At 38.8% G+C, this 24,626-nt stretch overlaps 1 protein-coding gene across 1 annotated transcript; it reads right to left on the bottom strand.

Moving 5' to 3' along the window:
• Positions 1-16,593: 16,593 nt before the first annotated feature.
• On the bottom strand, positions 16,594-18,796 carry LOC143561203 (protein SINE1-like). Its single transcript, XM_077049332.1, has 3 exons — positions 18,730-18,796; positions 17,044-18,098; positions 16,594-16,959 (listed from the first exon to the last, which is right to left on the bottom strand). Exons 2-3 carry the CDS (start codon positions 18,088-18,090, stop codon positions 16,594-16,596), a joined length of 1,413 nt encoding a protein of 470 aa, XP_076905447.1. The 5' UTR covers positions 18,091-18,098; positions 18,730-18,796.
• Between the last annotated feature and the right edge of the window lie 5,830 nt (positions 18,797-24,626).

Raw genomic sequence — 24,626 nt, 5'->3', positions numbered from 1 at the left:
TTAGTATTTGTATAATAGCGAGTCACTGTTGAGTAGTACTACTGGGTTTGACAAACCCCACCCAACTCTAAACTCGACGGCAGGTCGAGTGGGTGTAATCTTGGCTAACACATTTTCCATGGTCGTGGTAGACATGGTGGCAAGGAAATTGATAAACAATCAGCTTCGGTGTCGAACACTTAGTAATACTTGTTTTATAGGCTAGCTACCTATCGATATATAATTGACATAACATTATCTGGTAACGCAAACGCAAACGCAAAACGTAAACGCAAACGCAAACACTTTATTTATATAAACCTGTGAACTCACCAACCCTGTGTTGACACTTTTAGTATGTTATTCTCAGGTAGCCGAGGCGGGCACGTGGTATAGGAACATGTATTCATTGAATATCATTGTTTTGAAAAACTTGTTTTAAACTTTTATTAATTGGGTTTTAAGTCGTCCTGCGTGACGCAACACTTGGTTTATGATTTACGCATCCGCACTTATTTAAACTTAAATGTTTCGTGGTTTGAAAACTTTATTTATGGTGTTTGATTATAACTAATGATTCCGATCCTGTTAGTTCACACCCTCTGACGGTAAAACTCCGTTAGTGGATTTTGAGGGTGTGACAGGGACGAGTTGGCAGCTTCCGCCTCCGATGCTAAAGACGAAGCTCTTAAGGCTATGAATGAGGCTAGGGAGGTCAGACAGGCCCTGGAGGCAGAGAAAACTGCTCGGTCCGCTGCTGAAGAAACCAAGGCTGTTCTCCATAAACAGTTGGAGGAACAAGCCAAGTTAGTGGACGCCCTTCGAGCTGAATCAGCGGCCAAGGACAAGCGCTTGACTGATCTCAACGTTAAGAATCGTGATCAAGCCTTGGAATGCGCCAAACATAAGATGGAGCTTGTCCGAACCAAGGCGGACCAAAAATGGCTGTTAGCAGAAGCCATTCCCAAGGTATGTACTTTCTACTTTTGTATAAATAATCTAAGTGTTTAGAGTTATTTATACGTGATTAATTCAACAGGTCATTGCTGATGTTCGCGCAAGTGATGAACTTGGAAATTGTGTTGCTATCCTCCTCAAAGCTTCGAAGCAAGCCGGTCGCCAACTGGGTTTCCAAGAAGGTTATCAGTTTGGCTCAACCTCTAAGCTTCCTGAGGAGTACGTGTTGGCTGGCCAAGATACTGTTGCCATCCTTAAACAGAAATCAAAGGACTTTGATTCTTTGAAATTTTCTTTGACGGAGCAGATATCTGGGCTTGCTGACGAGGAGGATAGCATTCAACAATTAAAGACTCTTCTTGAATTGGATGGAGGAGACGAAGAAGAGGAAGAAGAAGAAGAAGAAGAAGAAGAAGAAGAAGAAGAAGAAGATGCAGAACATAAGGATGCCGCGTTATAGATAGAATTTTCTGTTTTCTTGTAACTTGATCTTTTGCTGTAATCCCATTTGTGTATATAAAGAAGTTTTGATTTTGCATCCATTACACTTTGTTTATTTTGTCATAATATAAGTGTTTTTGGTAGGATCTTCTTTGTATGTCAATAAAGGATTACATTATAATACAAGTCTCAAATGACTGAAATGAAAATTTTCATAACTGAGGTATAAGCCAAATTACAGGAAATGGAATTACATATGTTGTGGACTTCTAGTTAGGCTTGCAGGCCGAAAGAAAAACAACTAAATGTAACATTTTTTCAGTTGGGCCCCATTCCAAGTTCTAGGGATCTCCGTCCCGTCCAACTTTTCTAACTTGTAGGCACCCTTAGATAAAACTTTGTGAATTTTATAAGGTCCTTACCAAGTTGGGGCCAACTTGCCCGAGGGCTCTTGCCCTGAGGCTTCATTGTTGCGGAAGACGAAATCTCCTGCGTCAAATTCACATCTTTGGATCCGCGAGTTGTAGTACTTTTGTAACTGGCGTTTGTAATTATGCTCGCGGATTGATGCCAACTCCCTCCGTTCCTCAATGAGGTTAAGGTTCATCCGGAGTTCCTGATCGTTATCTTTGATCATGAGGACTCTGGCGGATGGGATTCCGATTTCGGCCGGAATCATGGCCTCTGTGCCATAAGTTAAACTAAAGGGGGTTTCGGAATTACTAGAATTCATTTGGGTGCGGAAAGCCCATAACACGTGGGGAAACTCGTCAACCCAACCCGTCCTTTTAGTTCCTAGTCTGGCTTTAATTCCTTCTTTGATGGTCCGATTGGTTCGTTCAACCTGACCATTTGCTTGCGGGTGGGCTACTGAGGTGAAAGTTTGAGAAACATGTAATTCTTTTAACCATTCTTGTAGCCCACTGTCCGCAAACTGAGTTTCATTATCGCTGACGAGTTCTAGAGGAAAGTCAAACCGGCATATTATGAATTCCCACAGGAATTTCTTAACGCTTGCTGCTGTTATGGAAGCGACCGGTTTAGCTTCCACCCACTTTGTGAAGTAGTCGATGGCTACTATCAGAAATTTGACACGTCCGGGGGCTTCAGGGAAAGGTCCCATTATGTCAATTGCCCATTTCTGGAACGGCCAAGCTGAAGTGACTGGGACTAACTCGTTTTTTGGTCGAAGCGTGTTAGGAGCATGGCGTTGACATGAATCACACTTTTTGATTTCATGCACAGCATCCATATGCATCCCCGGCCAGTAATACCCAGCATTCATTACCTTTGCTACAACCATCCGCGGACCCGCGTGAAGACCACAAATGCCTTCATGAACTTCTCTGATTAAGTAATTCGCTTCCTCGCCATCCACACATCGGAGTAGTGGACCAAGGAAGGAGCATCGTTACAGAACACCATCAAGTATCTGGTAGTTCAAGGCTTTGTGTTTTATCTTCCGGGCCGCCTCTTTTCCTTCCGGCAGTGCCCCGGATGACAAGTATGCTATGATGGGTGTCATCCAGGATTCTACTCCAGTTTGGATTACTAGAACTTGATGTTGCGGAACAGATGGGCGATCTAATACTTCAATGCGGATGTCTTTGGCAAAATGTTCGAAGTTTGTCGAAGCCAATTTGCTGAGAGCATCCGCGGATTTGTTCTCACTCCTCTTTATGTGAATGACTTTGCAAGAAGAGAACTGGAGCATCAAATCCTTTACCTGTGACACATATGAAGCCATGATATCATTTTTGCTTCGTATGTGCCGTTGATCTGTCCCGCAATCAACATGGAATCTACTCGAGCTTCCAAATGTCTAACCCCAAGTTTTTTGGCTATCCGCAAGCCCGCCAAGAAAGCTTCATATTCTGCCTCATTGTTGGTACTTTTGAAGTCCAGCTTTATGGCATATGTAAACTCATGGCCTTCAGGGTTGACTAGCCTGAGGCCTGCGCCACACCCATCACTGCTTGAAGCTCCATCCGTGAATAAGGACCAAACCTGTCCCAATTCCGGAGGTGCTTGGGGTTGTTGCTCGATCAAACATTCTTTTTCTTTGTGATGCGGAACTTCTGTCACGAAGTCCACCAACACTTGCCCTTTGATCGCTGGCCTAGGTTTGTATTCTATTGCATGTTTACCTAGTTCGATGGCCCATTTGGCCAGTCGGCCAGATAATTCGGGTTTACTGAGAACATTTTTGAGCTTGTATCCGGTTAAAACATTGATGGGGTGCCCTTGAAAGTATCTGCGGAGGTGTAGGGCAGCATAGACCAGTGCCAAAACAAGTTTTTCAAGCATGGAGTATCTTGTTTCCGGGTCCGATAGTGTTCCGCTGACGTAGTAGATCGGTGTTTGAATATTCTTTCGATCTGTCAGGAGGACGGCCCCGATGGCAATGTATGACGCTGATAGGTATAACGTTAAAGGTTCCCCCGCACAGGGTGCTGTTAACGTGGGCAGCTCCATCAAACATTTTTTAACCTCCAAAAAAGCTTGTTCTGCTTCCGCAGTCCAATTGAAATGTGCTTTCTTAAGGCAATTTCTTAGTGTTGAGATAAATGGGTGAGATTTGGCTGCATGGTTTGCCAAAAATCGATTCAAAGCAACCAAACGCCCATTGAGTGTCTGAACTTCCTTGAGGGAGGACGGGGAAGGCATGAGGGCTATGGCTTGAACTTTATCTGGATTAGCTTTGAAACCCTCGTCCGTGACAATCACTCCCAGAAATTTTCCTTCTTCCATTCCAAATGAACACTTGGTTGGATTCAACTTCATGTTGATACTCTTCAAAGTATTGAATGTTTCTTCGATATCTCTCAACATTTGATCTTACTCAACACTTTTGATTACGAGGTCATCCATATATACCTCTAGGTTTCGACCAATTTGACTTTTGAATGCTATGTCCATCAATCTTTGATATGTAGCTCCCGCATTTTTCAGTCCGAAAGGCATCATTTTGTAACAAAAGGTGCCTTGATCGATGCGAAATGCTGTTTTGTCTTCATCTCCCGCTGCCATGCGGATCTAATGGTAGCCTTTGTAGGCATCCAGGAAACACTTAAATTTGAATGGTGCCACAGCATCAACCTTGAGATCTATCTCGGGTAAAGGATAACAGTCCTTGGGAAATGCTTTATTTAAGTCCTTGAAGTCGATACACATCCGCCATGCCCCATTGCTTTTGGGGACGACAACTGGGTTGGCGACCCAAGTTTGGTAACGGATTGGACGAATGATCCCTGCCTGCAAGAGGTCCTGGACTTGTTCATTCATTGCTTTCGTTTGCTCCGGACCCATCTCGCGTTGTTTTTGAACAATTGGTGTAAACAACGGGTTTACCCTTAGTTTGTGTTCCGCAATGTTCCGCGGGACACCGGTCATATCCGCGGGCTGCCATGCGAACACATTGATATTCTTTGATAATAACTGTTTCAAAAAAGTCCGCACTATTTCTGAAATAGCCGGTCCAATTGTTACAGTTTGTTCAGGAAAATCCTTATTCAAAACCCATTTCTCTGGTTCAGTTCTCAGAGTTTGTTTTGGAATCTTGCTAGGCTTTGAACTCTCGGTTGCAAAGTGGTGTCTGTTAACATGAATAATTGCGATGCCAGTACAAGTTGGGACTCCTACGGCACCGTGTGCCATAGACGGATGAGCATTGAAATCACCAATCGCTTCTCGCCCAAGGATAATGTCATGTTTTGATGTTACGGGAAAAACCAGAAATTCGACCTCCTCGGTCCATGAATGGATTCCATCACTTAGGGTGACTGGAAATGAAATTACACCTCGCGGATGCATTATTTCTCCTCCAAATCCCGATACTGGAGCGTCAATGGGTTTCAATCTTTCTTTGTCTTCCTTGTCAAGCTGGTCAAAACATTGATCATACATGATATCCGACGTACTGCCGGTGTCGAAGAAGACGTAATGAGAACGATAATGTCCGAAGAGAGCAGTGATGATCAGGGGATTCTTATTATTCGGGCCTCCTTTGATTCGCTGGAAGATTACTGGTTTATTCTTCCATTCTTCATCATCGGACTCTTTCCTTTTTTTCTCTATGTGGTACCCCCCTTGTATCATATAGACATTCAAATCTTTGATTTGTTTCTTACTTGGACCTTGGATGTCCCGAACAGGTGCTTTTCCATTGTCCGGTTTTCCATTTTTTACCAAGTGTTTGAGCTTTCCAGACTTCACAGCCGTTTCGATTTCATTTTTTAATGTTCTACATTCATTCGGATTATGACCAATGTCGTCATGATACGAACAGTGCTTGGTAGCATCCAAGAATGATCTTCTTGTTAACGGTTGTGGCTTTCTAAATTTTATATTCTCTGTAGTGAGAATTTCAGCGGGAGTCTTTGAAAGAGGAGTCCAATTGTTGGGACTTTGGTTTGCGGGTCCCGCTTTGTTCTTGTTGCCTTTGAGGGATCTTGCATCGAATGGTTTTGACACTTCCGCACTTGTTGGGACGACCATACTTGTTCAATTTATCTCTCTCAACTTGGATACCGTGAGGCGGACCGTCGAAAGTTTTAACATACGCAGTAGGAATTCGCAAATCTTCCAGACGTAGAGCACGCAGGGCTTTGAACCCAAGTATATTACCTACAATGGAAGTAAACATGTTAGTAACAGAACCTTCTTCAAAAAGGTCTAATGGGTAAGCTACATAAGCAATAAATTGACTTTCTTCTCCAGGAACAGGCTCGATGCCATAGCATCGGCCTTTGTAACGATCAAGGCTCGTAAGTCCATCGGTCCATACAGTTGTCCATGTACCAGTAGAAGATTCAGCGGCTACTGCGGCCCCTGTTTCTTCAGGCGGAACTCCAGGTTGAGGAGTTACTCGAAATGCTGCCAAGATATCAGTATCCTTGGTTTCATATTCAGGAGTATAATAAGTCAATTTATAATCTTTAACACCGGCTTTGAATCCAACACTTGCTTTAGTCTCTGTTTGTGGTGACATAAATCCCTCCCTACAACTCATTAATTAATAATTCTCAGCCTTGACCAGATAGGGCCTTTCGCCTGTCTATTAGGTCTTGGATTCTGAAATTCAACTTTGAATTTTTGCTTCGGGTTACCATTCCTCAGTGTTTTCTCAGTATTAGAATACACCTTTGCCGCAGTCATAAGGCAGTCCCACTCTTTTGGCATTCCATCTCTGCCAGTAAGTGTGCGGACTAAATCGTCACATTTGACGTTTTTGCGGAAGGCACCGCGAAGCATGTCCTTACTTATCCCACCAATGTTCAGACTTTCATCGTTGAACCTGGTGATAAAATCTTCTATGGATTCATTGTCGCGGCGGACGACATCCAAAATTTCTGATTGATCTCGAGTATGTTTTTTCTGTTGGCTGAAGTGTTGGGAAAATTTTTTCACCAGATCATCCCAACTAGAAACTTCCCCATCAGGTAATTTTTCAAACCATTCCCTTGTGGCCCCTGTTAGTGTCAATGCGAACATGTGACACCAATAAGGGAGCGTCCAACCGCTAACACCTCCTACCGCAATAAAGTTCTGGAGATGATCACTTGGATCAGTCATACCATTATACTTACCCACCGATGTAGGTATCTTAGCATTAACTGGAAAGGGTGCTGTGGTTTTTCAGCAAAGGTCGCAGGATGGTATGGTTTAGTAAAGCCTCGTTCTGCATTGCTATGGTATTCGGTATGGCGGACTATGTCATGCGGACGGCTGCTTTTTGCCTGAGAACTCATCCGACTGTCTCCGGTATACACACTGTAATCTCCAGGGTGGTAAGATGAATCGTAACCATCAAACTCATCTAAATAAGATGGCATCCGCATATTTATGCGAGGACGAGGACGTAGCCTCGGAAGTTCGCCAAACTCTAGCTCTATCTGTTGACTGTAACGGGTTTGACTTCCTCGCACTGTTGGCGGAGGAGAAGGAGATTCCCTAGGGGATTCCTCATAATCCAAAGTGCGAGCTTGAAGTTGCTCGTTACGCTTTCTACGCTCGTATTCGGCCACCAAACTTTGTTGTTGCACGTGGAGCCACTCTTCAGGAGTCAAGGCTCCTCTGGATCTGGAGTTACGTCTATGAGATCTCGCCACGTCAAATTCATCTGAATCATTTTCTAGATCCAACACTGACCGCTTTCGACGAGTTTCTTCCGTAACCGTCTGAGATTACCCAAATTAGAATCTTCCGGTGCCGAGGCCCGTCCCATATCAGGGAGGTGGTACCGGTTGGTGCTGTGACGTTCTCTAGGGTAAAACCCCCAGGTGTTACGTCAATGTTTCGTGACCCTGGAGCTGTGATTCGCTCAAGAGTACGACAACTTGGAGTCGTGATACGTGCAAAAACACTAAGACCCGGAGGTGCTTCTGTGTTAGTTACACGTGACTCAGTTGCAGGGGTTCCCGTCGGCCCTTCAGGAAGTTTACTCATATCAAACGAACCAAAAAACCAACGAAAACTATTGTTGTTCTAGCAAAAATCACGGATGGCGCCAATGAAGAAACACGGATCCGCTTCCCGGGTAAGGGTACTGGATCCAATGAGTCCACATGGTACTATACGATAACTACTACCACGATATGAGTAAAGCTCCCTAAAGTCCAGTGACCGGAACCTGCAAAACAGACACCGTGAGTCTCGTTACAGGAAGTACAAGAGGGGGGATCTTCCTGTAACCACCCTCCGGCGTGAGAATCAGTAACGTTCGTAATGGAGAAAGTACTGAAGTACAAAGACTAAGTGTAGTCGGAATATATGTGAGTGAATGAATACCTCATACCATTTGACAAGGTATTTATAGCCGAAGGATGAAGGAAGATGATTGGGGCAGCTGTCCTCTTCTAGAAGATCTTTGATAACCGCCTGGACACGTGTCCTCTTGTGATAGGTTGAGCTATACGTTCCATGTGCATGGGCATAACAACCTGGACACGTGTCTCCCAATGATAGGACGAATCACACCCTGTTCATGTGCACAGTTATAACAACCTGGCCAGGTGTCCTTTGTTCATTGGTTAATATGTCACGTATTCCCCAAGTTAGAATCTTAAACCTTCTTCTAGAGAGTACTTGAGTGATGACAGCTGTCCCGCAGGCATTGTCTTCCGATTGTTTAGGCGGACAGATGTCCTATCCTGCGGATGATTTTTGAAGATGCCAGGATGCTTCCGCGTGTGCTATGAGGACGTTCTTCCTCAATTGTAACATGCGGTGATCCATGTGTCCCGCAGGTGGCCCACAAGGGGATTCTCTATGACCCGCGGGTGGTACTTAAGGGTATTTAGGTCTTTTTGGTACCCTACCTCTACAGTATGTTATATCATATGCACTTAGCTTTACTGCCCATTTTGCCATTCTACCTGACATTTCTGGTGTTCTCAAAACAGACTTAATAGGATAATTAGTTTTAACACATATAGGGTGAGTTTCAAAATAATGTCTAAGTTTAGTAGATGCCATAATAAGTGCTAAAATTAATTTCTCAAGATAAGAATACCTGGTTTCAGCATCCAAAAGACTTTTACTTACATAATATATGGGATGTTGTTGACCTTCGATATCCCTAGCCAAAACTGCACTTATAGCATTATTTGATACAGCAAGATATAGAGATAGGTGTTCACCTTCTTCAGGTTTTACCAGTAGAGGAGCAGAAGAAAGATAAGCTTTTAAGGATGCTAGAGCTTCCTCATGCTTACTGATCCACTCGAACCTTTTGTTCTTCCTCAGGATATAATAAAATTCTTTGCACTTTTCTGAGGATTTGGATATGAATCTGTTGAGTGCCGCTATCCTGCCAGTTAACCTTTGAACATCTTTGACTGATGATGGGGATTTCAGATTCAGGATAGCTTGTATCTGCTCCGGACTTGCCTCTATCCACCTTTTGGTGACCATGTATCCCAAGAATTTGCCAGCCTTCACTCCGAAATGGCACTTTGAAGGATTCAGCTTCATGTTATATTTGTCGAAGATATCGAATGCGGTCTTGAAATCTTGGAGGTGATCCTCAGCTTTCTTGGACTTCACCACCATATAATCAATATAGACTTCCATCGTGTCCCCCAGTTGCTCTTTGAACATCATGTTAACTAACCTCTGATAGATCGCACCTGCATTTCTAAGTCCAAAGGGAATAGCAATATAACAATAAATACCTGTGGGAGTCATGAAGGCCGTATCTTCTTGGTCTGAGGGCTCCATCTGGATTTGTTGAAATCCTGAGGATGCGTCCATAAATGTCAGCATCTCGTGGCCGGCTGTAGCATCTACCATCGAGTCTTTGTGTGGTAGAGGGAATGGATCTTTAGGACAAGCTTTATTCAAGTCTGTGAAATCTACACAAACTCTCCATTTGCCTTTATTTTTCTGTACAACCACCACATTTGCTAACCATCGGGGATATTGAACTTCCCTAATCATATTCGCCTTCAATAGTCTTTCTACTTCTTCTTGGATAATCATGTTTCTTTCAGGTGCGAACTTTCTTCTCTTTTGATGGATTGGCCTGAAAGAGTTATCAATTCCAAGTTTATGTGTTATAATATTTTTGGAAATACCTGTCATATCTTCATGTTTCCATGCAAATGTTGACAGCCTTGTCTTGAGGAAATCGAGCAAATTTGACTCAATATCCTCAGGAATACTCGTTCCTATCTGCACTTTAACTTCAGGATCCTCGGGATAAAGAGGTACTTCTTTAATTTCTTTTTCCCTGGCCTCCAATACGCCTCGTGCTGGCTTCTGTAATTGCTACGCCGGCTGGGGTTTGGCAGTACACTTCATGGAAGAGGTGTAGCAATTCTTTGCGTCTTGTTAGTCACTGATGATTTTGATAACTCCCCACGGACTTGGGAGTTTCACACATTGGTGATAAGTGGAGGGAACTACTTTCATCTCGTGTATCCAAGGCCTGCCTAATATAATATTGCAACAAGATAAACAGTCAATAACACAAAATTTTTGCATTTTATTTACCCCTTCGACATATATTGGGAGTTTAATCTCCCCAATAGTGTTCTTAGTTTCTCCACTGAATCCAACCAATACTGAGGAACTGGGGATGATCTCATCCTCAGGAATATTTATCTTTTTCAACACGTCTAATTGAATAATGTTGACGGAGATTCCGCCATCTATGAGGATCCTGCGAACATAATGGTTAGCCACATATAAAGTTATTACCAAACTATCATGATGAGGATCCTGAACATCGACTCTATCACTTTCATCGAAGGATATAATCCTCTCTTGAGTGAGAATAGATGTCATTGTTGGTCTGTCAGCCACTTCTAACTTTCTTTGGTCAGCATTTCTCTTTGCAGCAGAATAAGAGGTTCCACAGATGTCGGATCCTCCGGATATGAACATGATTTTTCTAGCATCTGATGGTGGAGGAGTCGGCTTTTCAGGAATTTTCTCGGGATCCTGCTCTCTTCCCTTTTCTTGCCAAGTAACTCTTTCAAGTGGCCCTTGCTGAGAAGATAGCTGATCTCCCTTCTGAGTGCAATGCAAACATCAGTTATGTGCCAGAAGTCTTCGTGGAAGGCACACCATTTTGATTTGTCTTTCCAGTCTCCTGGTCTCTCCATTTTCCTTGGCCACCTGGCTTTCTCACCTAAATCCTGCATAGCACACATTAATCCGCCAATATCAACAGAAAAACAATATTCAGAGATACTAGGATATTCTTCATCGTTTTCCTCATCTACTGCATTAATTCTAGAGTTATCAGGCTTGTAGTAAGGCTTTGCTCGATATGATTTTCCCGGGGATTCGAATTTCCTGTTCGTCTGATCATATTTCGGGATATCGACCTTAGAGTTTTTCTTGTCGTCTTATAGCCTAATAAACCTCAGAGCTCTACTTCTTGCTTCATCTAATGACCTGCATGGAGTCATAACGAGATCATCATAGAAAGAGGAGCCTTTTTCTAACCCCAACTTGAGAGCTGCTGAAGCTGGGTTTAGATTCGGAATTTCCAGCGACTCCTTACTAAATCTGGTAATAAAATCTCTCAAGGATTTCCTAGGATTCTGGGTAACCCTATAAAGATCACCTGTCATTTTCTCAAAAGTTCTACTGCAAGAAAACTGATTATTAAACATGTTAACTAAATGAGAAAAAGAATTGATAGTGTTAGGAGGAATACTCAGTAGCCATTTCATGGCTGCTCCAATCAAGGTAGACCCAAACCCTTTGCAAAGACATGCTTCTTTGATTTCCATAGGGATTGGATTGATCTCCATACGTTCTCTATATTGTGCGACGTGTTCCTCAGGATCCGTTGAGCCGTCATATAGTTTCATATTTGGGGTTTGAAACCGTTTTGGGATCTGTACGTCGCTAATTGATGGAACAAACCTGGATATCCTGTGACTATCGGTGGGAACTTCAGCTATGGGACGGATTATGCTAGGGACATTTGATATCATTTCCTTTAGCTTCTGCAATTATCGGGCTAAACCCGGACTTATGCCTGCATCTTGCAAAAATCCTTGATTAGCATTAAATGGAATCGTATTGAAAGAGTTACCCTGATTAACATTCTGAGGAGCGGTCTGGGCGATGTAGCTCGTATTCCTAAACATAGTATTTCCAGGGTTGATAGATGGAGCAGTTGGAGCATTGGTCTGCATCGGGATAAAGTCTCCCTGGTGCACATTAGAGGATCCTGGAGGCTGCTGATCTTGAGCTAATCCTGAAGATGCCGCCTGCTGATAGGGACCAGTCTGATGGGGCAATCCCGAGAATACCGCTTGTTGATAAGGAACTGAGGACCCCGTCTGATGATACAATCCTGAGGATCCAGACTGTTGGAACAATCCTGAAAATCCAGACTGTTTGAACCATCCTGAGGATCCAGACTGTTGGAACAATCCTGAGGATCCCGCATGTTGAGAAGGCCCAGCAGATGATGAATACGGGTACCTTTGAGATCCAGATAAATGTAATCCCGCATACCCCAAATGCTGGAAAGATGGGGGTCCAGAGTTGTACGCCGTGGTTAGCTCTGGATGCACCAATCCTGAGGATCCTGGAGGAGTGAAATCCAGAGATCTTGGGATTAGTGGTGTGAATTCTTCCACCGGCTTTTTGGACTTCTTGACATCTTCCAGTTCCCTTACGAGCATCTGGTTGGTCTTGTTCTGGCGATCCATCTGTTCCTGTAGTCGTTTGTACAAAGACAGAAGGTCGTTGTTGGATACCATGACGGGATCCTGGGGAGATGGCCTCGAACCTGAGAACACAGGAGTAGCAGGTTTCTTCTGAGCATTGTCAGGCTTCTTCGGGATAACACCAGCAGGAGGAGGAGGCATGGGTGGCCTCCCAGAGGATTCTGAAGCTGCGGCAGAAGAAGAAACAATCTTGGGTTGTGAAGACATGTTGTGGATATTGAGAGTAGGGTTTCGTTTGAGAGTGAATAATGATCAAAGCACCGTTTGCCCCACGGTGGGCGCCAAATTCTTTCGGTCAAAAATTGACAAAGCAACTTTTGATCAAATTAGTGCGTGAGGTGAAGTGCTTATCGATAATAAGATCGAACACAAAGATATGATTACGAGGGAAAAAACCCTTTATTATGATAATCTTTGTTTCGGTCAAGAGTTTACAACTTAATCCTTAGTTGAATCGCTTCGGTTAAGGATTATGAACCTAACTTTTGGTCGAATTAACGCTTGATTCTTATGATCTCCGGCACAAAAAAACCCCGGACGGTGAAAACTATCACCGTCAATATTATTAATAATAAAATCAGTGATTACAAATGTTGGAGCTGATAAGTGATCGTGAGCTAAGTGATACAGTGAGTACTAGCAGCTAAACAAGTGAATTGTGTGTGAACTATCGATATTATCAGCTCAATATATAATAAGAGATTTACAACTGATATCCCGATTATTCCGGAAACCCTAGACTATTTCTTCCACTCATCCCTTGCTGCCCACGTTTAATTTGACGAAGTCTAAGCACTAGTCGTTGCAAACCCACGTTCATATTAGCATATTAAACACGTGGTCTTATCTGCAAAACAAATAGACAGTCGGATATCCCGAAGTATAATCCTCAGAATACTTGTATCGGCAGGATAGGTTGAAATCCCTAACTAACTCTCCGAGTATCCCGGAACTGAAAGAGTCTTCCAATATAGCCGTTGGGGAACTCTTCTTTTGAGTCTATCCACGTTCTTCAATGTTCATCCCACGTCTTTGACCGATTCTTTTGGGAGTGACTCATCAAATGTGGTCCCACACATGCTAATATTAACTATAAGTGCGAGATTTCGGCATAATAATCAATATTTGACCATTAATCATTACTTGGCCCTTAATGCTAGCGGTTATAACTCATTCCACACGTTTTATGTAACCACCAACCGTGTATTTCGCATGGAGTAAATCAACAATTAATATCTGCAATTATAAATCAACACCAAGAGAGAAATATCTATTTATTAGCAATAATACTCAGGATACTAAACTTATTCGAGAATCCTGAACATATTCGGAATCCTGAGCATAGATCCGACTATAAAATTTAGGCCCTAACAATTATTATTTATAATATTTATTATTATTACTGTTAGAATTTATTAATATTATTATTTAATTATTATTATTATATTTATTATTATATGTATTATTATAATTATTAACGTAAAAAGCTAGGATATATTTCTTTTTGACTTTGTACTAGCTTTGAATTATTTATAATGACACATGATCATATTTTTATAACCGGTTTATATATATAGTAATTAGTTATAAAGAAAATATGAATTATTTTGTTTTATAATAAGAACGTACAATATAATTATTTAGTCATTACAAAAAAAATATAATTTTTCTTTTTGACGTTGTCATCTTTTTACTCAGCTGAGGTCCATTTGCAATCCGGTACGTCAATCGGTTTTCATAATCAAATTAATTATGAGAAACCCTGGCATAACTCATATTTTTTTGCCAATAACCGGTTATAAATAATTATGAAAACTAATTATTTTCTTTAAACTTAGTTCATACTTACGTTAATATAATTATAAATAATTACTGCTAGGATTATTATTATAATATTATTATTATTATTTAGTTATTATTTAATTATTATATTTATTATTATTCTTTATAATATTTATTTGTAATGGTTTTAGATTTTTGAGTCTTGTAAAGAGTTGGAGGAATGGGCAAAAAAGAGAGGACGAGATCATGGGTGTGTTATTGTGGTCCGACGGTCAAGGATAAACGGTGTGGACCTTGCATGCAATCATGGAGGGGACCCAAACTGAAGGCCACGATCAGACGTACCGGTAGTATCAAAAAATACTATCCATTTAAACTCCAAGGCAGGTACGACTCGTCAGGTAAATGTTGGAGGCTTAAAGTGGTAAACGATACACACAACCACGATCCCATTTGTCTTTGAGGCGGGGTACGCGGAGCTCCGAAAAATGAACAGCGATGAACTTGATCTGGTTGCGAGGTTATATCGGAACGGCTTGAAGACCTAAAAAATTCAAGATGCCGTAAAAGACCAGTTTCCCGATTGCCAACCATCACTCAGGAACATATACAACTACACATATCAGCTTAGAAACGAGGAAAGAATTGGCGATACCCCCATGAAGGTAGTTGAAAACCTTCATAGTTTACTATATATATAAACTTGTGCTTATAATATTTATTAATGTTTTATTTAATCCAATGCAGGTACTTGAACACTTGTTCGATAAAAATGGTTTCGTGTGCTATACCCGGGAAAATGCTTCGAACGATAGGACGGAGGATATTTTCTTCTGTCATAATAAGTCGCATAAAATGTGGCGTGCATTCCCTGAGGTGTTGTTGATTGACACGACGTACAAGACCAACATGTACGACTGACCGTTGGTTCAATTTGTTGGCGTGACATCAACATCAAAGTCGTTCTGTATTGGCCACGCATTTATAATTAGGGAAAAAGAGAAGAACTTCACATGGGCACTCGAGAAACTTAAAGAATTGCTCGATGATCGTATGGAGCCACGGGTGATACTGACTGACGCGGACCAAGCCCTTATGAATGTGTGTCAAGTAGTCTTCCCTAATGACTCGTGTCGGGCCAGTCGGCACGCGCTGCTTAAGTCCCGGTGCCTTTAGTCGAGCCTGCCCCGATAGCAGCGGCGGAGGTCCAGGTTGTTGACCAGCCTGTCGACGAGGAGGAGGGCGCGGATGTTGATGCTGATGTTGACGCACATGAGGTACGTGTTTATATTATCGTTTAATTTTTACTTTTAATTCATCTATTTTATTAATTAGTTATTGTTTTGATATTAGCCACCGCCACAGCATGTCCCCCGTACTTATCACGCAGTGCGTTTCGATGCCGGCAGTGACGCCAGGTTACAGCTCATAGAGCGGGGGATGCTGGAGATGCAACGGGTGTGCTGGAGATGCAGCGGGTGCAGCTGGAGATGCAGCGTCAGATTGGTTGGATCGTCAGTTACCTCAGCCCCGCTCAGCGTGGGGTACCGCCTCCACCTACTTTTGACCACGAGGCGAGCACGTCGGGCGTTAAACGCGGACGGGGTGATGATGTGGACAACGACAGTCAGGGATCAGGCGTCAGACAGGGGGTCGACGACCACGTCAATGTTCATGATGCGCCGTTTACGGCCTCCGACATCGACGACACCCCGTATTTATAGTTTGTGTGTATTTTGTTTTATTATGTAAAAACTCGATGTTTTTGTATATAATAATGTTTTGGTTTGGTGTATATATGGGTTTATTGTTTTGGAAAAAAAATTTGTTACAAAAACTTTATATAATAATGTTTATTGTTTTTAAAAATTTATTATATAAGAACAATAAAAAAAAGGAAACAAAAAAATATAGACATATAAAGAAAAGAAAAAAACACAAAAAATAAACTAAAAAAACATAATAAGACAAAAAGTGGGTTTTTTTAAAAACACCTCTTAATAGACGGCATATAGTGTTATAGGCAGCCTATTAAGAGGTTTTTTAGAAAAACCCAAGGTGCCTCTAACATTTCCCTTTTTAGATTGTTGGATAAAGCTAAAGCCTTATTTCATGGCTAAACACTTGACATCAAATTAGAACCTTTAAACAAAAGGCATCAACTAATAAACTTCAAATTCATGTCTATCAGCAATAATAAACATTCATACTTTTGACTTACAACAACAAAAGACCTAAATCAAGTAGGAACAACATTATATTCTTCACTTTTATCTCCCACTAACAAGAAACAAACAGTTATCCCAAACAAAACAACAAAACCGCAAACAATCCTCATAACCGAAAACCAACGTGTCAGTTTAGTTTCACGTTCAGCTTCTTGACACATGTGTTCTGAAGCATCATAAAACCGCTCCTCATCAAGACCGAAACTGTCACTAAGGTCACATTTCAGATCAAACTTGCTCAACAATGGGCTCATGAAACTTTGACTTGACCGGCTTTTGACTTTTTGACTTTGGTTTGAATCTTGAAGGCACTTCATAAGCTTTCTTGGAGTTGTGAAAATCTTAATATGCTCAAGATTTATAAAAGACCAAGATCTCTGAAACAAGGTTTACAACAATAAGATAAATTAAAACAGATAAATAAACATTCAAAAACAAAAACTTGACTTCATTAAACTCACCAGAGGACTAGGAGTACCACTTCCGTCAAAGTCAACTTCTTGTGATAAACCACTAATCCCATATGGCGAATCGAGCATATAACTCATTGTTTGTGATTCAGGTGATGCAGTGAGACCCCTTTGACCAGCCGAAGTCAACTTCTCAAACTTTGACCCTTTTTCACTCAAAATCCTATTCGCAGTTTGTATTGCTTCAAACGCTGCACCTTTAACATAAGTTGTTTGATCGTCATCACCATCGCATTTCTTCATTTCCTCAATTATAAAACCAAGTTCCGACATCAAACACTTATAATCCAAACTTTTCATCAAAAAGCTAATCATTTGAATCGCCATCAATCGTTTATGCGAATTGCCTTCCAAACCAGCCACATTTACAATCTTGACACCAGACCGAACCAACAACCGTGCATACGCTTCAACGATTAAACCATCACGTTCCGCTAAAGACATAACCAAACCCATATGTGCATTTGTAGTTAAACATTTCTCTAAAGCCCCAACAACCCTTTGACACACCTCGTTGACCGTTTGACTCGAAGCAAAGCGCCAATTATCCGAGTCAACCAAAGCCTTTAAACATAAAGCTGCACCAGATGACAAACTATCTTGGTTCGACAAAAGAGAGTCCGAGAGGGGTTTACAAAGCGAGTGAATAATTTTCCGTTTGTTGTGATCCGGTGTAGCGGGGTCTACCGCGTGTGTAGCAATGGTGGGGACCACTTTTGAACAAGCTTGGTGAAGGGAAAAAGAGGGGGGACAGCATTTTAATGTTTTGATTATACTGGACATGATGTTGTCGATTTGGGGAATAATTTTTGGACCATGAACGCGTGCGAGGACTTCGTAAAGTGAGATTGTGTATTCGGTTGGTGTTGATTCGGTTTGTTTGGTGTTGGAGATTTGAGAAAGGAAGAATGGGATCGCGGACGAATCTAAATTTTTTATGTAAGATTTTATTCCTTTCATGGATGAATTTTTGCTATCGGGATCTTTATCGAGGTTTAATAATTCTCGCTTAAGTAGAAGGCTTAAATTCCTCCCCATTTGATGAACTGCAAAAGAAATCAAACCGGTCAGTTTGGGTTGCGAGTTTGGTCAACTGAAAAGGACCCATATTTTTATTTGTGTTAAAACTTAAAACATCAACTCTAGCATGTACAGATTTAAAAACTTGTAACTTGAACATGACCCGGTGAACCCATTTACCGAAATGTGTCAAACGGGTTGACAAATTGTAATCAGCCCATTAAACATGTTAATCGGGTTTTTGAGTTGTAAAAATTGGATTAAGCAGGTCAACCGTTTACATAAACGAGAGTATAAAACACATTAACCCGAACATGACCCATTGAATTAAATATGTCACCAACAACAACAAACATATTAGCAGGGTCTGGGGAGGGTGAGATAGTGTAGGCAAACCTTACCTTTATCCCGAAAAATAAAGAGGCTGCTTCCAAAGAGACCCTGGCTTAATGTCAGCCCAATCACAACCCGTTTATTTATTAAGCTGGTAAGATATTAAAATCCTAAATAAAAATTACACTACTAATCATATCTGTAAATTTCAAAAGGATAAATAAAAATCAGCTGAATAATCAAAAACTGCAAGAATTTGATTAACAAGTAGAGATAATACAGTGGTTAGATGAATGAAGATTGAGATGCAGATTCCAATAGTACCTGTTTGCTGCTTCGAAATAATTAAGGATGTTGTGAAACGAGGATCATGGATTTGGTGCCATTGAGATAAGTGTCTTGTCTTCAACTGGATTTGGAGTATGTATTTCCCCCCACTTTTTTTATTCAAAATCTAACTACGAGTTCTTCCCTCTTCTACTTTTGTGGGTTTGACGCTTTTGCCCTTAATTGACTAAAGAAATAAAATATTTTATTATATTAAATACTACTCCTTTTATTCTCGTATTACAGAGGTTGTTTTACATTTTTCGTTTATGATATTTATATACTTTTTTAAATTTTAATTTTATTTATTGTAAACAAGTTAATAATATACTTAGAGTTTGATTATGAAATGATTTCACAAATAAATGAGATGTAATAAATAACTCGTTTAAAAGCTATCAAGGTTAAGGTTTCTTTGATTAACCGATATGTAAAACTAAATGTTATATCCCGTTTAAGAGTTATATGGGTTTGGTGAGACTCATACCCATGAATTCGGGTCAAATGCATGAGAAGCTTTTATTTACAAATAAAGCAATCTGGTGGTTTAAGATAAGATGGGAAACAACCATAGAGCATTTTAAGTTTTCGTTTATATGTATTTAAGATTATTAAGCATTATTTAAGGAAAATTCCCGTAATATCCATATTAAAATATGGTTTTCCAAATCTGTCCACCATTTACAAAGAATTCCCAAAATGTCCATTACAAAAAAAAGCGGGACGACTTTTTGATCATTCAAGATGACTAGTTCGTATAGCCAATAAAAGTGAACACATGTCCATAAAGCTGACGTGACGACTGGTTCGTCGGGTCGACTGCATTCATGTCTTTGTCGGGCCGACTAGATCGTGAAAACGCCGACTAGATCACTCTGTTAAAAACCCGTTTCGGTTTACGCTTATACTTCGACGCACCACAGTTAAAACACTTGTGATCATTTTTTAACTTTTTTTGTACAACATACAATCATTTGGATATGCGTGTATTCTTTTAACTTTCAACTCATCGAACACATCAATTGTTTTGCATTGTAAAACAAAACTTGTAACTTGTTATCTTCCAGAAGCAATTCATGCACAGCCTCTAATAGATTTGTAAAAATTTTCAAACAACCGGTATATAATGGTTTTTATAAACCATCAAAAAGATGTTTAATATGTCTAGTTCATCATCACCAACATCAGTCTCTATATTTTTAAACATGTCGTTTAAATTGTCATTGGTGTCATTTAAATCCCCATCGTCGTCATTTATTGAATTACGTTTATCTTCATTCCTTAATTATTTGACGACATGCCACGATCACCAAGTGACTCACCATGCATTAACCAACAAGTGTATTTAGGCTTATAACCACGAGTCGTCAAGTGAAACGCCATTTCATTAATATTATCAAATCTTTTGTAGTTTTGACAATCCCTACAAGGACACCAAATCATTTCATCTCCAACTTTTACTTTATTATCTTTGGCAGCCTTAAGAAAACCTTGAACGTCATTTATATATGTTTTGCTAGTACTTGGAATACCATACATCCAGTCTTTACGATCCATCTGAAAACAAAATAACAAATAAATATACGTATGTGGTGTAAATTGGTGCTCTAAGGCGGCAGATCCTAACCCACTTTTTGAAAATTATATCACGTGTGTATACAATTTAATGAGTTGACTATTTAAGAAAAAATCGGCATCATTTCCCCTCAACTCCCAAAGTATGCGTATAAAACGCAAACGTGAAAGAGTATGAGGAAATAACTATTGATTTTTTCTTAATTAGTCAACCTGTAAATATCCTACACGAGATATAATATCCAAAAACCAATCCCAAAAGGGGACAATCCAAAATTTATCTCTATTAGATATATTTTAGATGGGCACATACTCTTAAGGGTTATCATATACGAATGTATACAATATGTATAACTAATACATATAAAACACACACACACACATATATATATATTAGGAGTGTGCACGAAATCGAAAAAATCAAACCGGAATTAAAAAAACCAAAAATACAAAACCGAACCGAAAAAAATCCTAAGAAACCGCCTCAACATTAACCATTAAAAGCAAAATAACCAAACGGTTTTAAAAAATTAAAAAAAATAACATCTTTTATTTTTGAGTTAAGTACGTTTTAGCCTAAAATCGTACCGCATTGCACCGCACACACACCTGATATGTATCACATACATAATATACATATACATTAACACTTAAAACAACTAAAAAGTAAACACAAACACTATTTTTAAATAAAGATAAATAATTTATAAATCAAAATAATGAGTAAAAGCTATGCATATTAAGTCAAAATCAAAGTTTTTGGTACCTCATAAATGTGCTTTGAAAGCTTTTAAGAGATTTAGATGAGAGTAATAATGGAAGACTTACATGTTCTATATTAGTGACATGTTGGGCGACTAGATCATATCAAATGAAGATTATAAAAAACGTTATCAGAAAAGAGGGCCGACTAGATCGTGAACGAATACCGACTAGATCGTGAAAACGCCGACCAGATCGTGAAGTTTTCAAAAATGTCTACAACTATTGAACGAATTTTATAGCTACGTATGTTTTAATATTAAATTCACAAAAAAGTTAACAAAGTTATATGATTAATATCATTGATTGTTATAAATATACCGATTACAATATCATTTTTTAATAACAAAATACATGATATTTAATTAATTTGGTGTGCGTAATTGGAACCAGCGACTAGATGTGTCGTTTGCTCTACATCTTTGACTTTGACGACATACACATCACAATGTCGGGTGTTCAAGGTTCTGGTTGGGTCGCCTCTCTATATATCAAGCGGGACCCCCCCCCCAACGAAACCTTCCTCGTGAAATATGGTGGATGAAGTGAAGCCGGTGGTAGTTGGAGTAGTGTGATATGGAGTACACCCCACCCCCACTTCCACACTTATTGATCGCATCCTAATTCCGAGGCCACATATTCTAGAAATGGAGACAGGTCATACTGATATATATTGGTTTGAGGTTTGGACGTGGCTTTTTTTTTACAAATTTGGAAGACATTTTGCAAGGATATTGGGCAAGTGTTTGGGTAGATTTTGGTGGTTCATATATCTATCCCGATTCTTGCCTATTTATAGTTTAAAATGTTAGTATTTTTTAATTTTAATAACGCGATCTAGTCGGCATACGTTCATGATCTAGTCGGCCCTCTTTTTTATAACGAATTTTCCAATCTTCATTTGATATGATCTAGTCGGCCCATGTTTTTAACAACGTAAGTAAAATTTTGGGCCTTAAGTAAAAGGTTTATTTTATTTGATTTAAACAATTATATTTTTAAATAAGCTTACTTAGTTATCATTTGGGTTGTGCAATATATATGTGTGTGTGTAAATGAGATGGTTCATTGGAGAAATCATATTAGTGTGAGAAGTTATTTATAATCATTGATTAGATTGATCAATGGCCTACATTGATTATGACATTTTTGTAATTAATAACTCATTGTTTTAATGCATTTTTTAATTAAAAGGGGTAGTGTAGTAATCTTGTGTTTAGAAGATACATTAAAATTGTAGATTATTATCCAAAATTCCCATAATCATGCTACCATAATCAATTTTTCATATTTTCCAAAGATATCAAATATTGTTTCCATATTTTCATATTTCCCAAAGATACGTTAATTTTGTGTTTATGGGAGTGTATTATAGTGTAGATTAATGTAGGGAAGTGTGATACACACGTTAGTTAACAATATTTATGTTTGTAAATCATAGTATGGATTTTGGGAAAAGATTTATTGAACATAATTTTTATTTTTGTATGGTTATTATAACATAGTTTGAGTGATGTAAGAACGTGTAGGATAGTTGCGATACTAATGTGTGGTTCAATAAACTTGTGTAGGGTAGTGTAGGTGAACATATAGTTTATCTGACTACATATAGTTGTTTCTAAATTTGTGTAGGACAGTTCAATAAATTTGCATAGGGCAGTGTAGTGATACATGTAGTTGTTTAGACAAACTTTTTGACAACTCGTTTTATCTGACTACATGTAGTTGTGTCTAAATGGTGAATGATGATGACTACTTTTGTATGGCATTGTAGTGAATTATTAGCTATGACTTACGCTTAAAATGTTCGTGTGTATGAAAGTGTAGGGTGGTGTTGGAAATATCACCTAAAAATGTTTGTGTGTATAATAATAATAATAATAATAATAATAATAATGCTAAAAATGTTTGTGTATAATAATAATAATAATGCTTAGCTTGTATGATCAGCTAAAAATTGAAATAATCATTCGATATTATTGTTCACCGAAGTAACTTTTAAAAATAATTTGATTTGATAATTTGAAACTAACAAATACAATTAATACATATCATATAAAACAAATTATCAAGTTACCCCTACGTTAATTATATGAAAAAATAAAAAAGAAAAAATCTAATTGGTTTAAATTATTTTCTTACACTTCTCACACTAATGTGACTTTTCACATGAACTCAAACCAATATATATATATATATATATATATATATATATATATATATATATATATATATATATAAAAGGTAAGGATCCTAAGAGAACTCTTTGCAAATTGAGAACTTTGAGAACCATTTTGGACCCCTAAAAGCACATTTAAAAAAATATTTAAAAAAATCATAAACAAAAAATAATAAAAATTTTAAAAAAGTAAAAAAAAACCAAAATTCTTATATTTCATTATGGTTTCATTAATAAAAAAACAAAAAAAAGGTCGTATTATACATATATGTATAATTTTATATAATTTTTAGTTACGTGATATACACATATGTACAGTATCATTTATCTTAAATTATACACATGTATACAAAAAAAACATGTAAATGTACATATATGTATATATTATACATATGTGTATATAATTTAGCTAAACCGAGTTTTTTTATGAAACCCGGATGATAAAATAAGAATTTTGGTTTTTTTACTTTTTTGATTTTTGTGTTTTTTTTTATTTTATGATTTTTTTTATTTATGAGTTTTTTGTGGTCCAAAATGGTTTTCATAGTTCTCAATTTCAAAAAGGTTCTCTCATGATCATGATCCTATATATATATATATATATATATACACACATATATATATATATATATATATGGTTGATTTCATTTGAAAATCACTTTGAGTTTTAAGAACTCGAAAGAATTCAACGTAATAATTTTTGTTTTGATTTTTTACATATATGTAATATATGTAGGTCACATGTACGTAGAAAACTTACAACATTTTTTACGCACCGAATCGACTTTTTACATAATGTAACGGATGTTTAAATTAGTGTAATCGCTATACATATTTATATTCTCTCATACTTAATTTTTTAATCAGATTTAATCTCAACCAGATAATCTAACATATTTAATTAAATGTGTGGTTAAGAATGACGTTCCTAAAGTTCTTAAAACTCAACAAGTTCTCAAATTATACCGCCTGATATATATGTTATACAAATCGACAATGAGTTGCGTAATTTGATTTAAATATTAAGAATACATATTTTTTTTTTCAAAAAAGTATATACAATTTTAAGAAAATTAAAAATTCAAGCCTGTCGGGATTCGGGGTGATCAGGCCAGGGTCGGTCAACCACCTTGCCCAGCCTCATAGTTGGCACTGATGCTTTGCCACACCACCAAGGCTACAAAACATGAAATACATATGTGGTCAGCGGACTCCCCTGTAGCCAAGCAACCGCTACACACAACCGGGCCTGAGAATACTTTTCTCGTTATCAGGTTGTCCGTAGTAGAGAGACGATTTAGTAGCGCACGCCACACCACAACATTCTCTTTTAACGGAACCCAAGAATTCTATTCTAAGATTTTTTTTATGAAGAGTC

Source organism: Bidens hawaiensis, unplaced genomic scaffold, assembly GCF_021521415.1.
Source record: "Bidens hawaiensis isolate Kalapana, Puna unplaced genomic scaffold, B.hawaiensis_p1.1 tig00020636_1, whole genome shotgun sequence".
NCBI classification, from domain to species: domain Eukaryota; kingdom Viridiplantae; phylum Streptophyta; class Magnoliopsida; order Asterales; family Asteraceae; genus Bidens; species Bidens hawaiensis.
The sequence above is the reverse complement of the archived record's forward strand: the minus strand, read 5'-3'. Positions and strand labels throughout refer to the sequence as shown.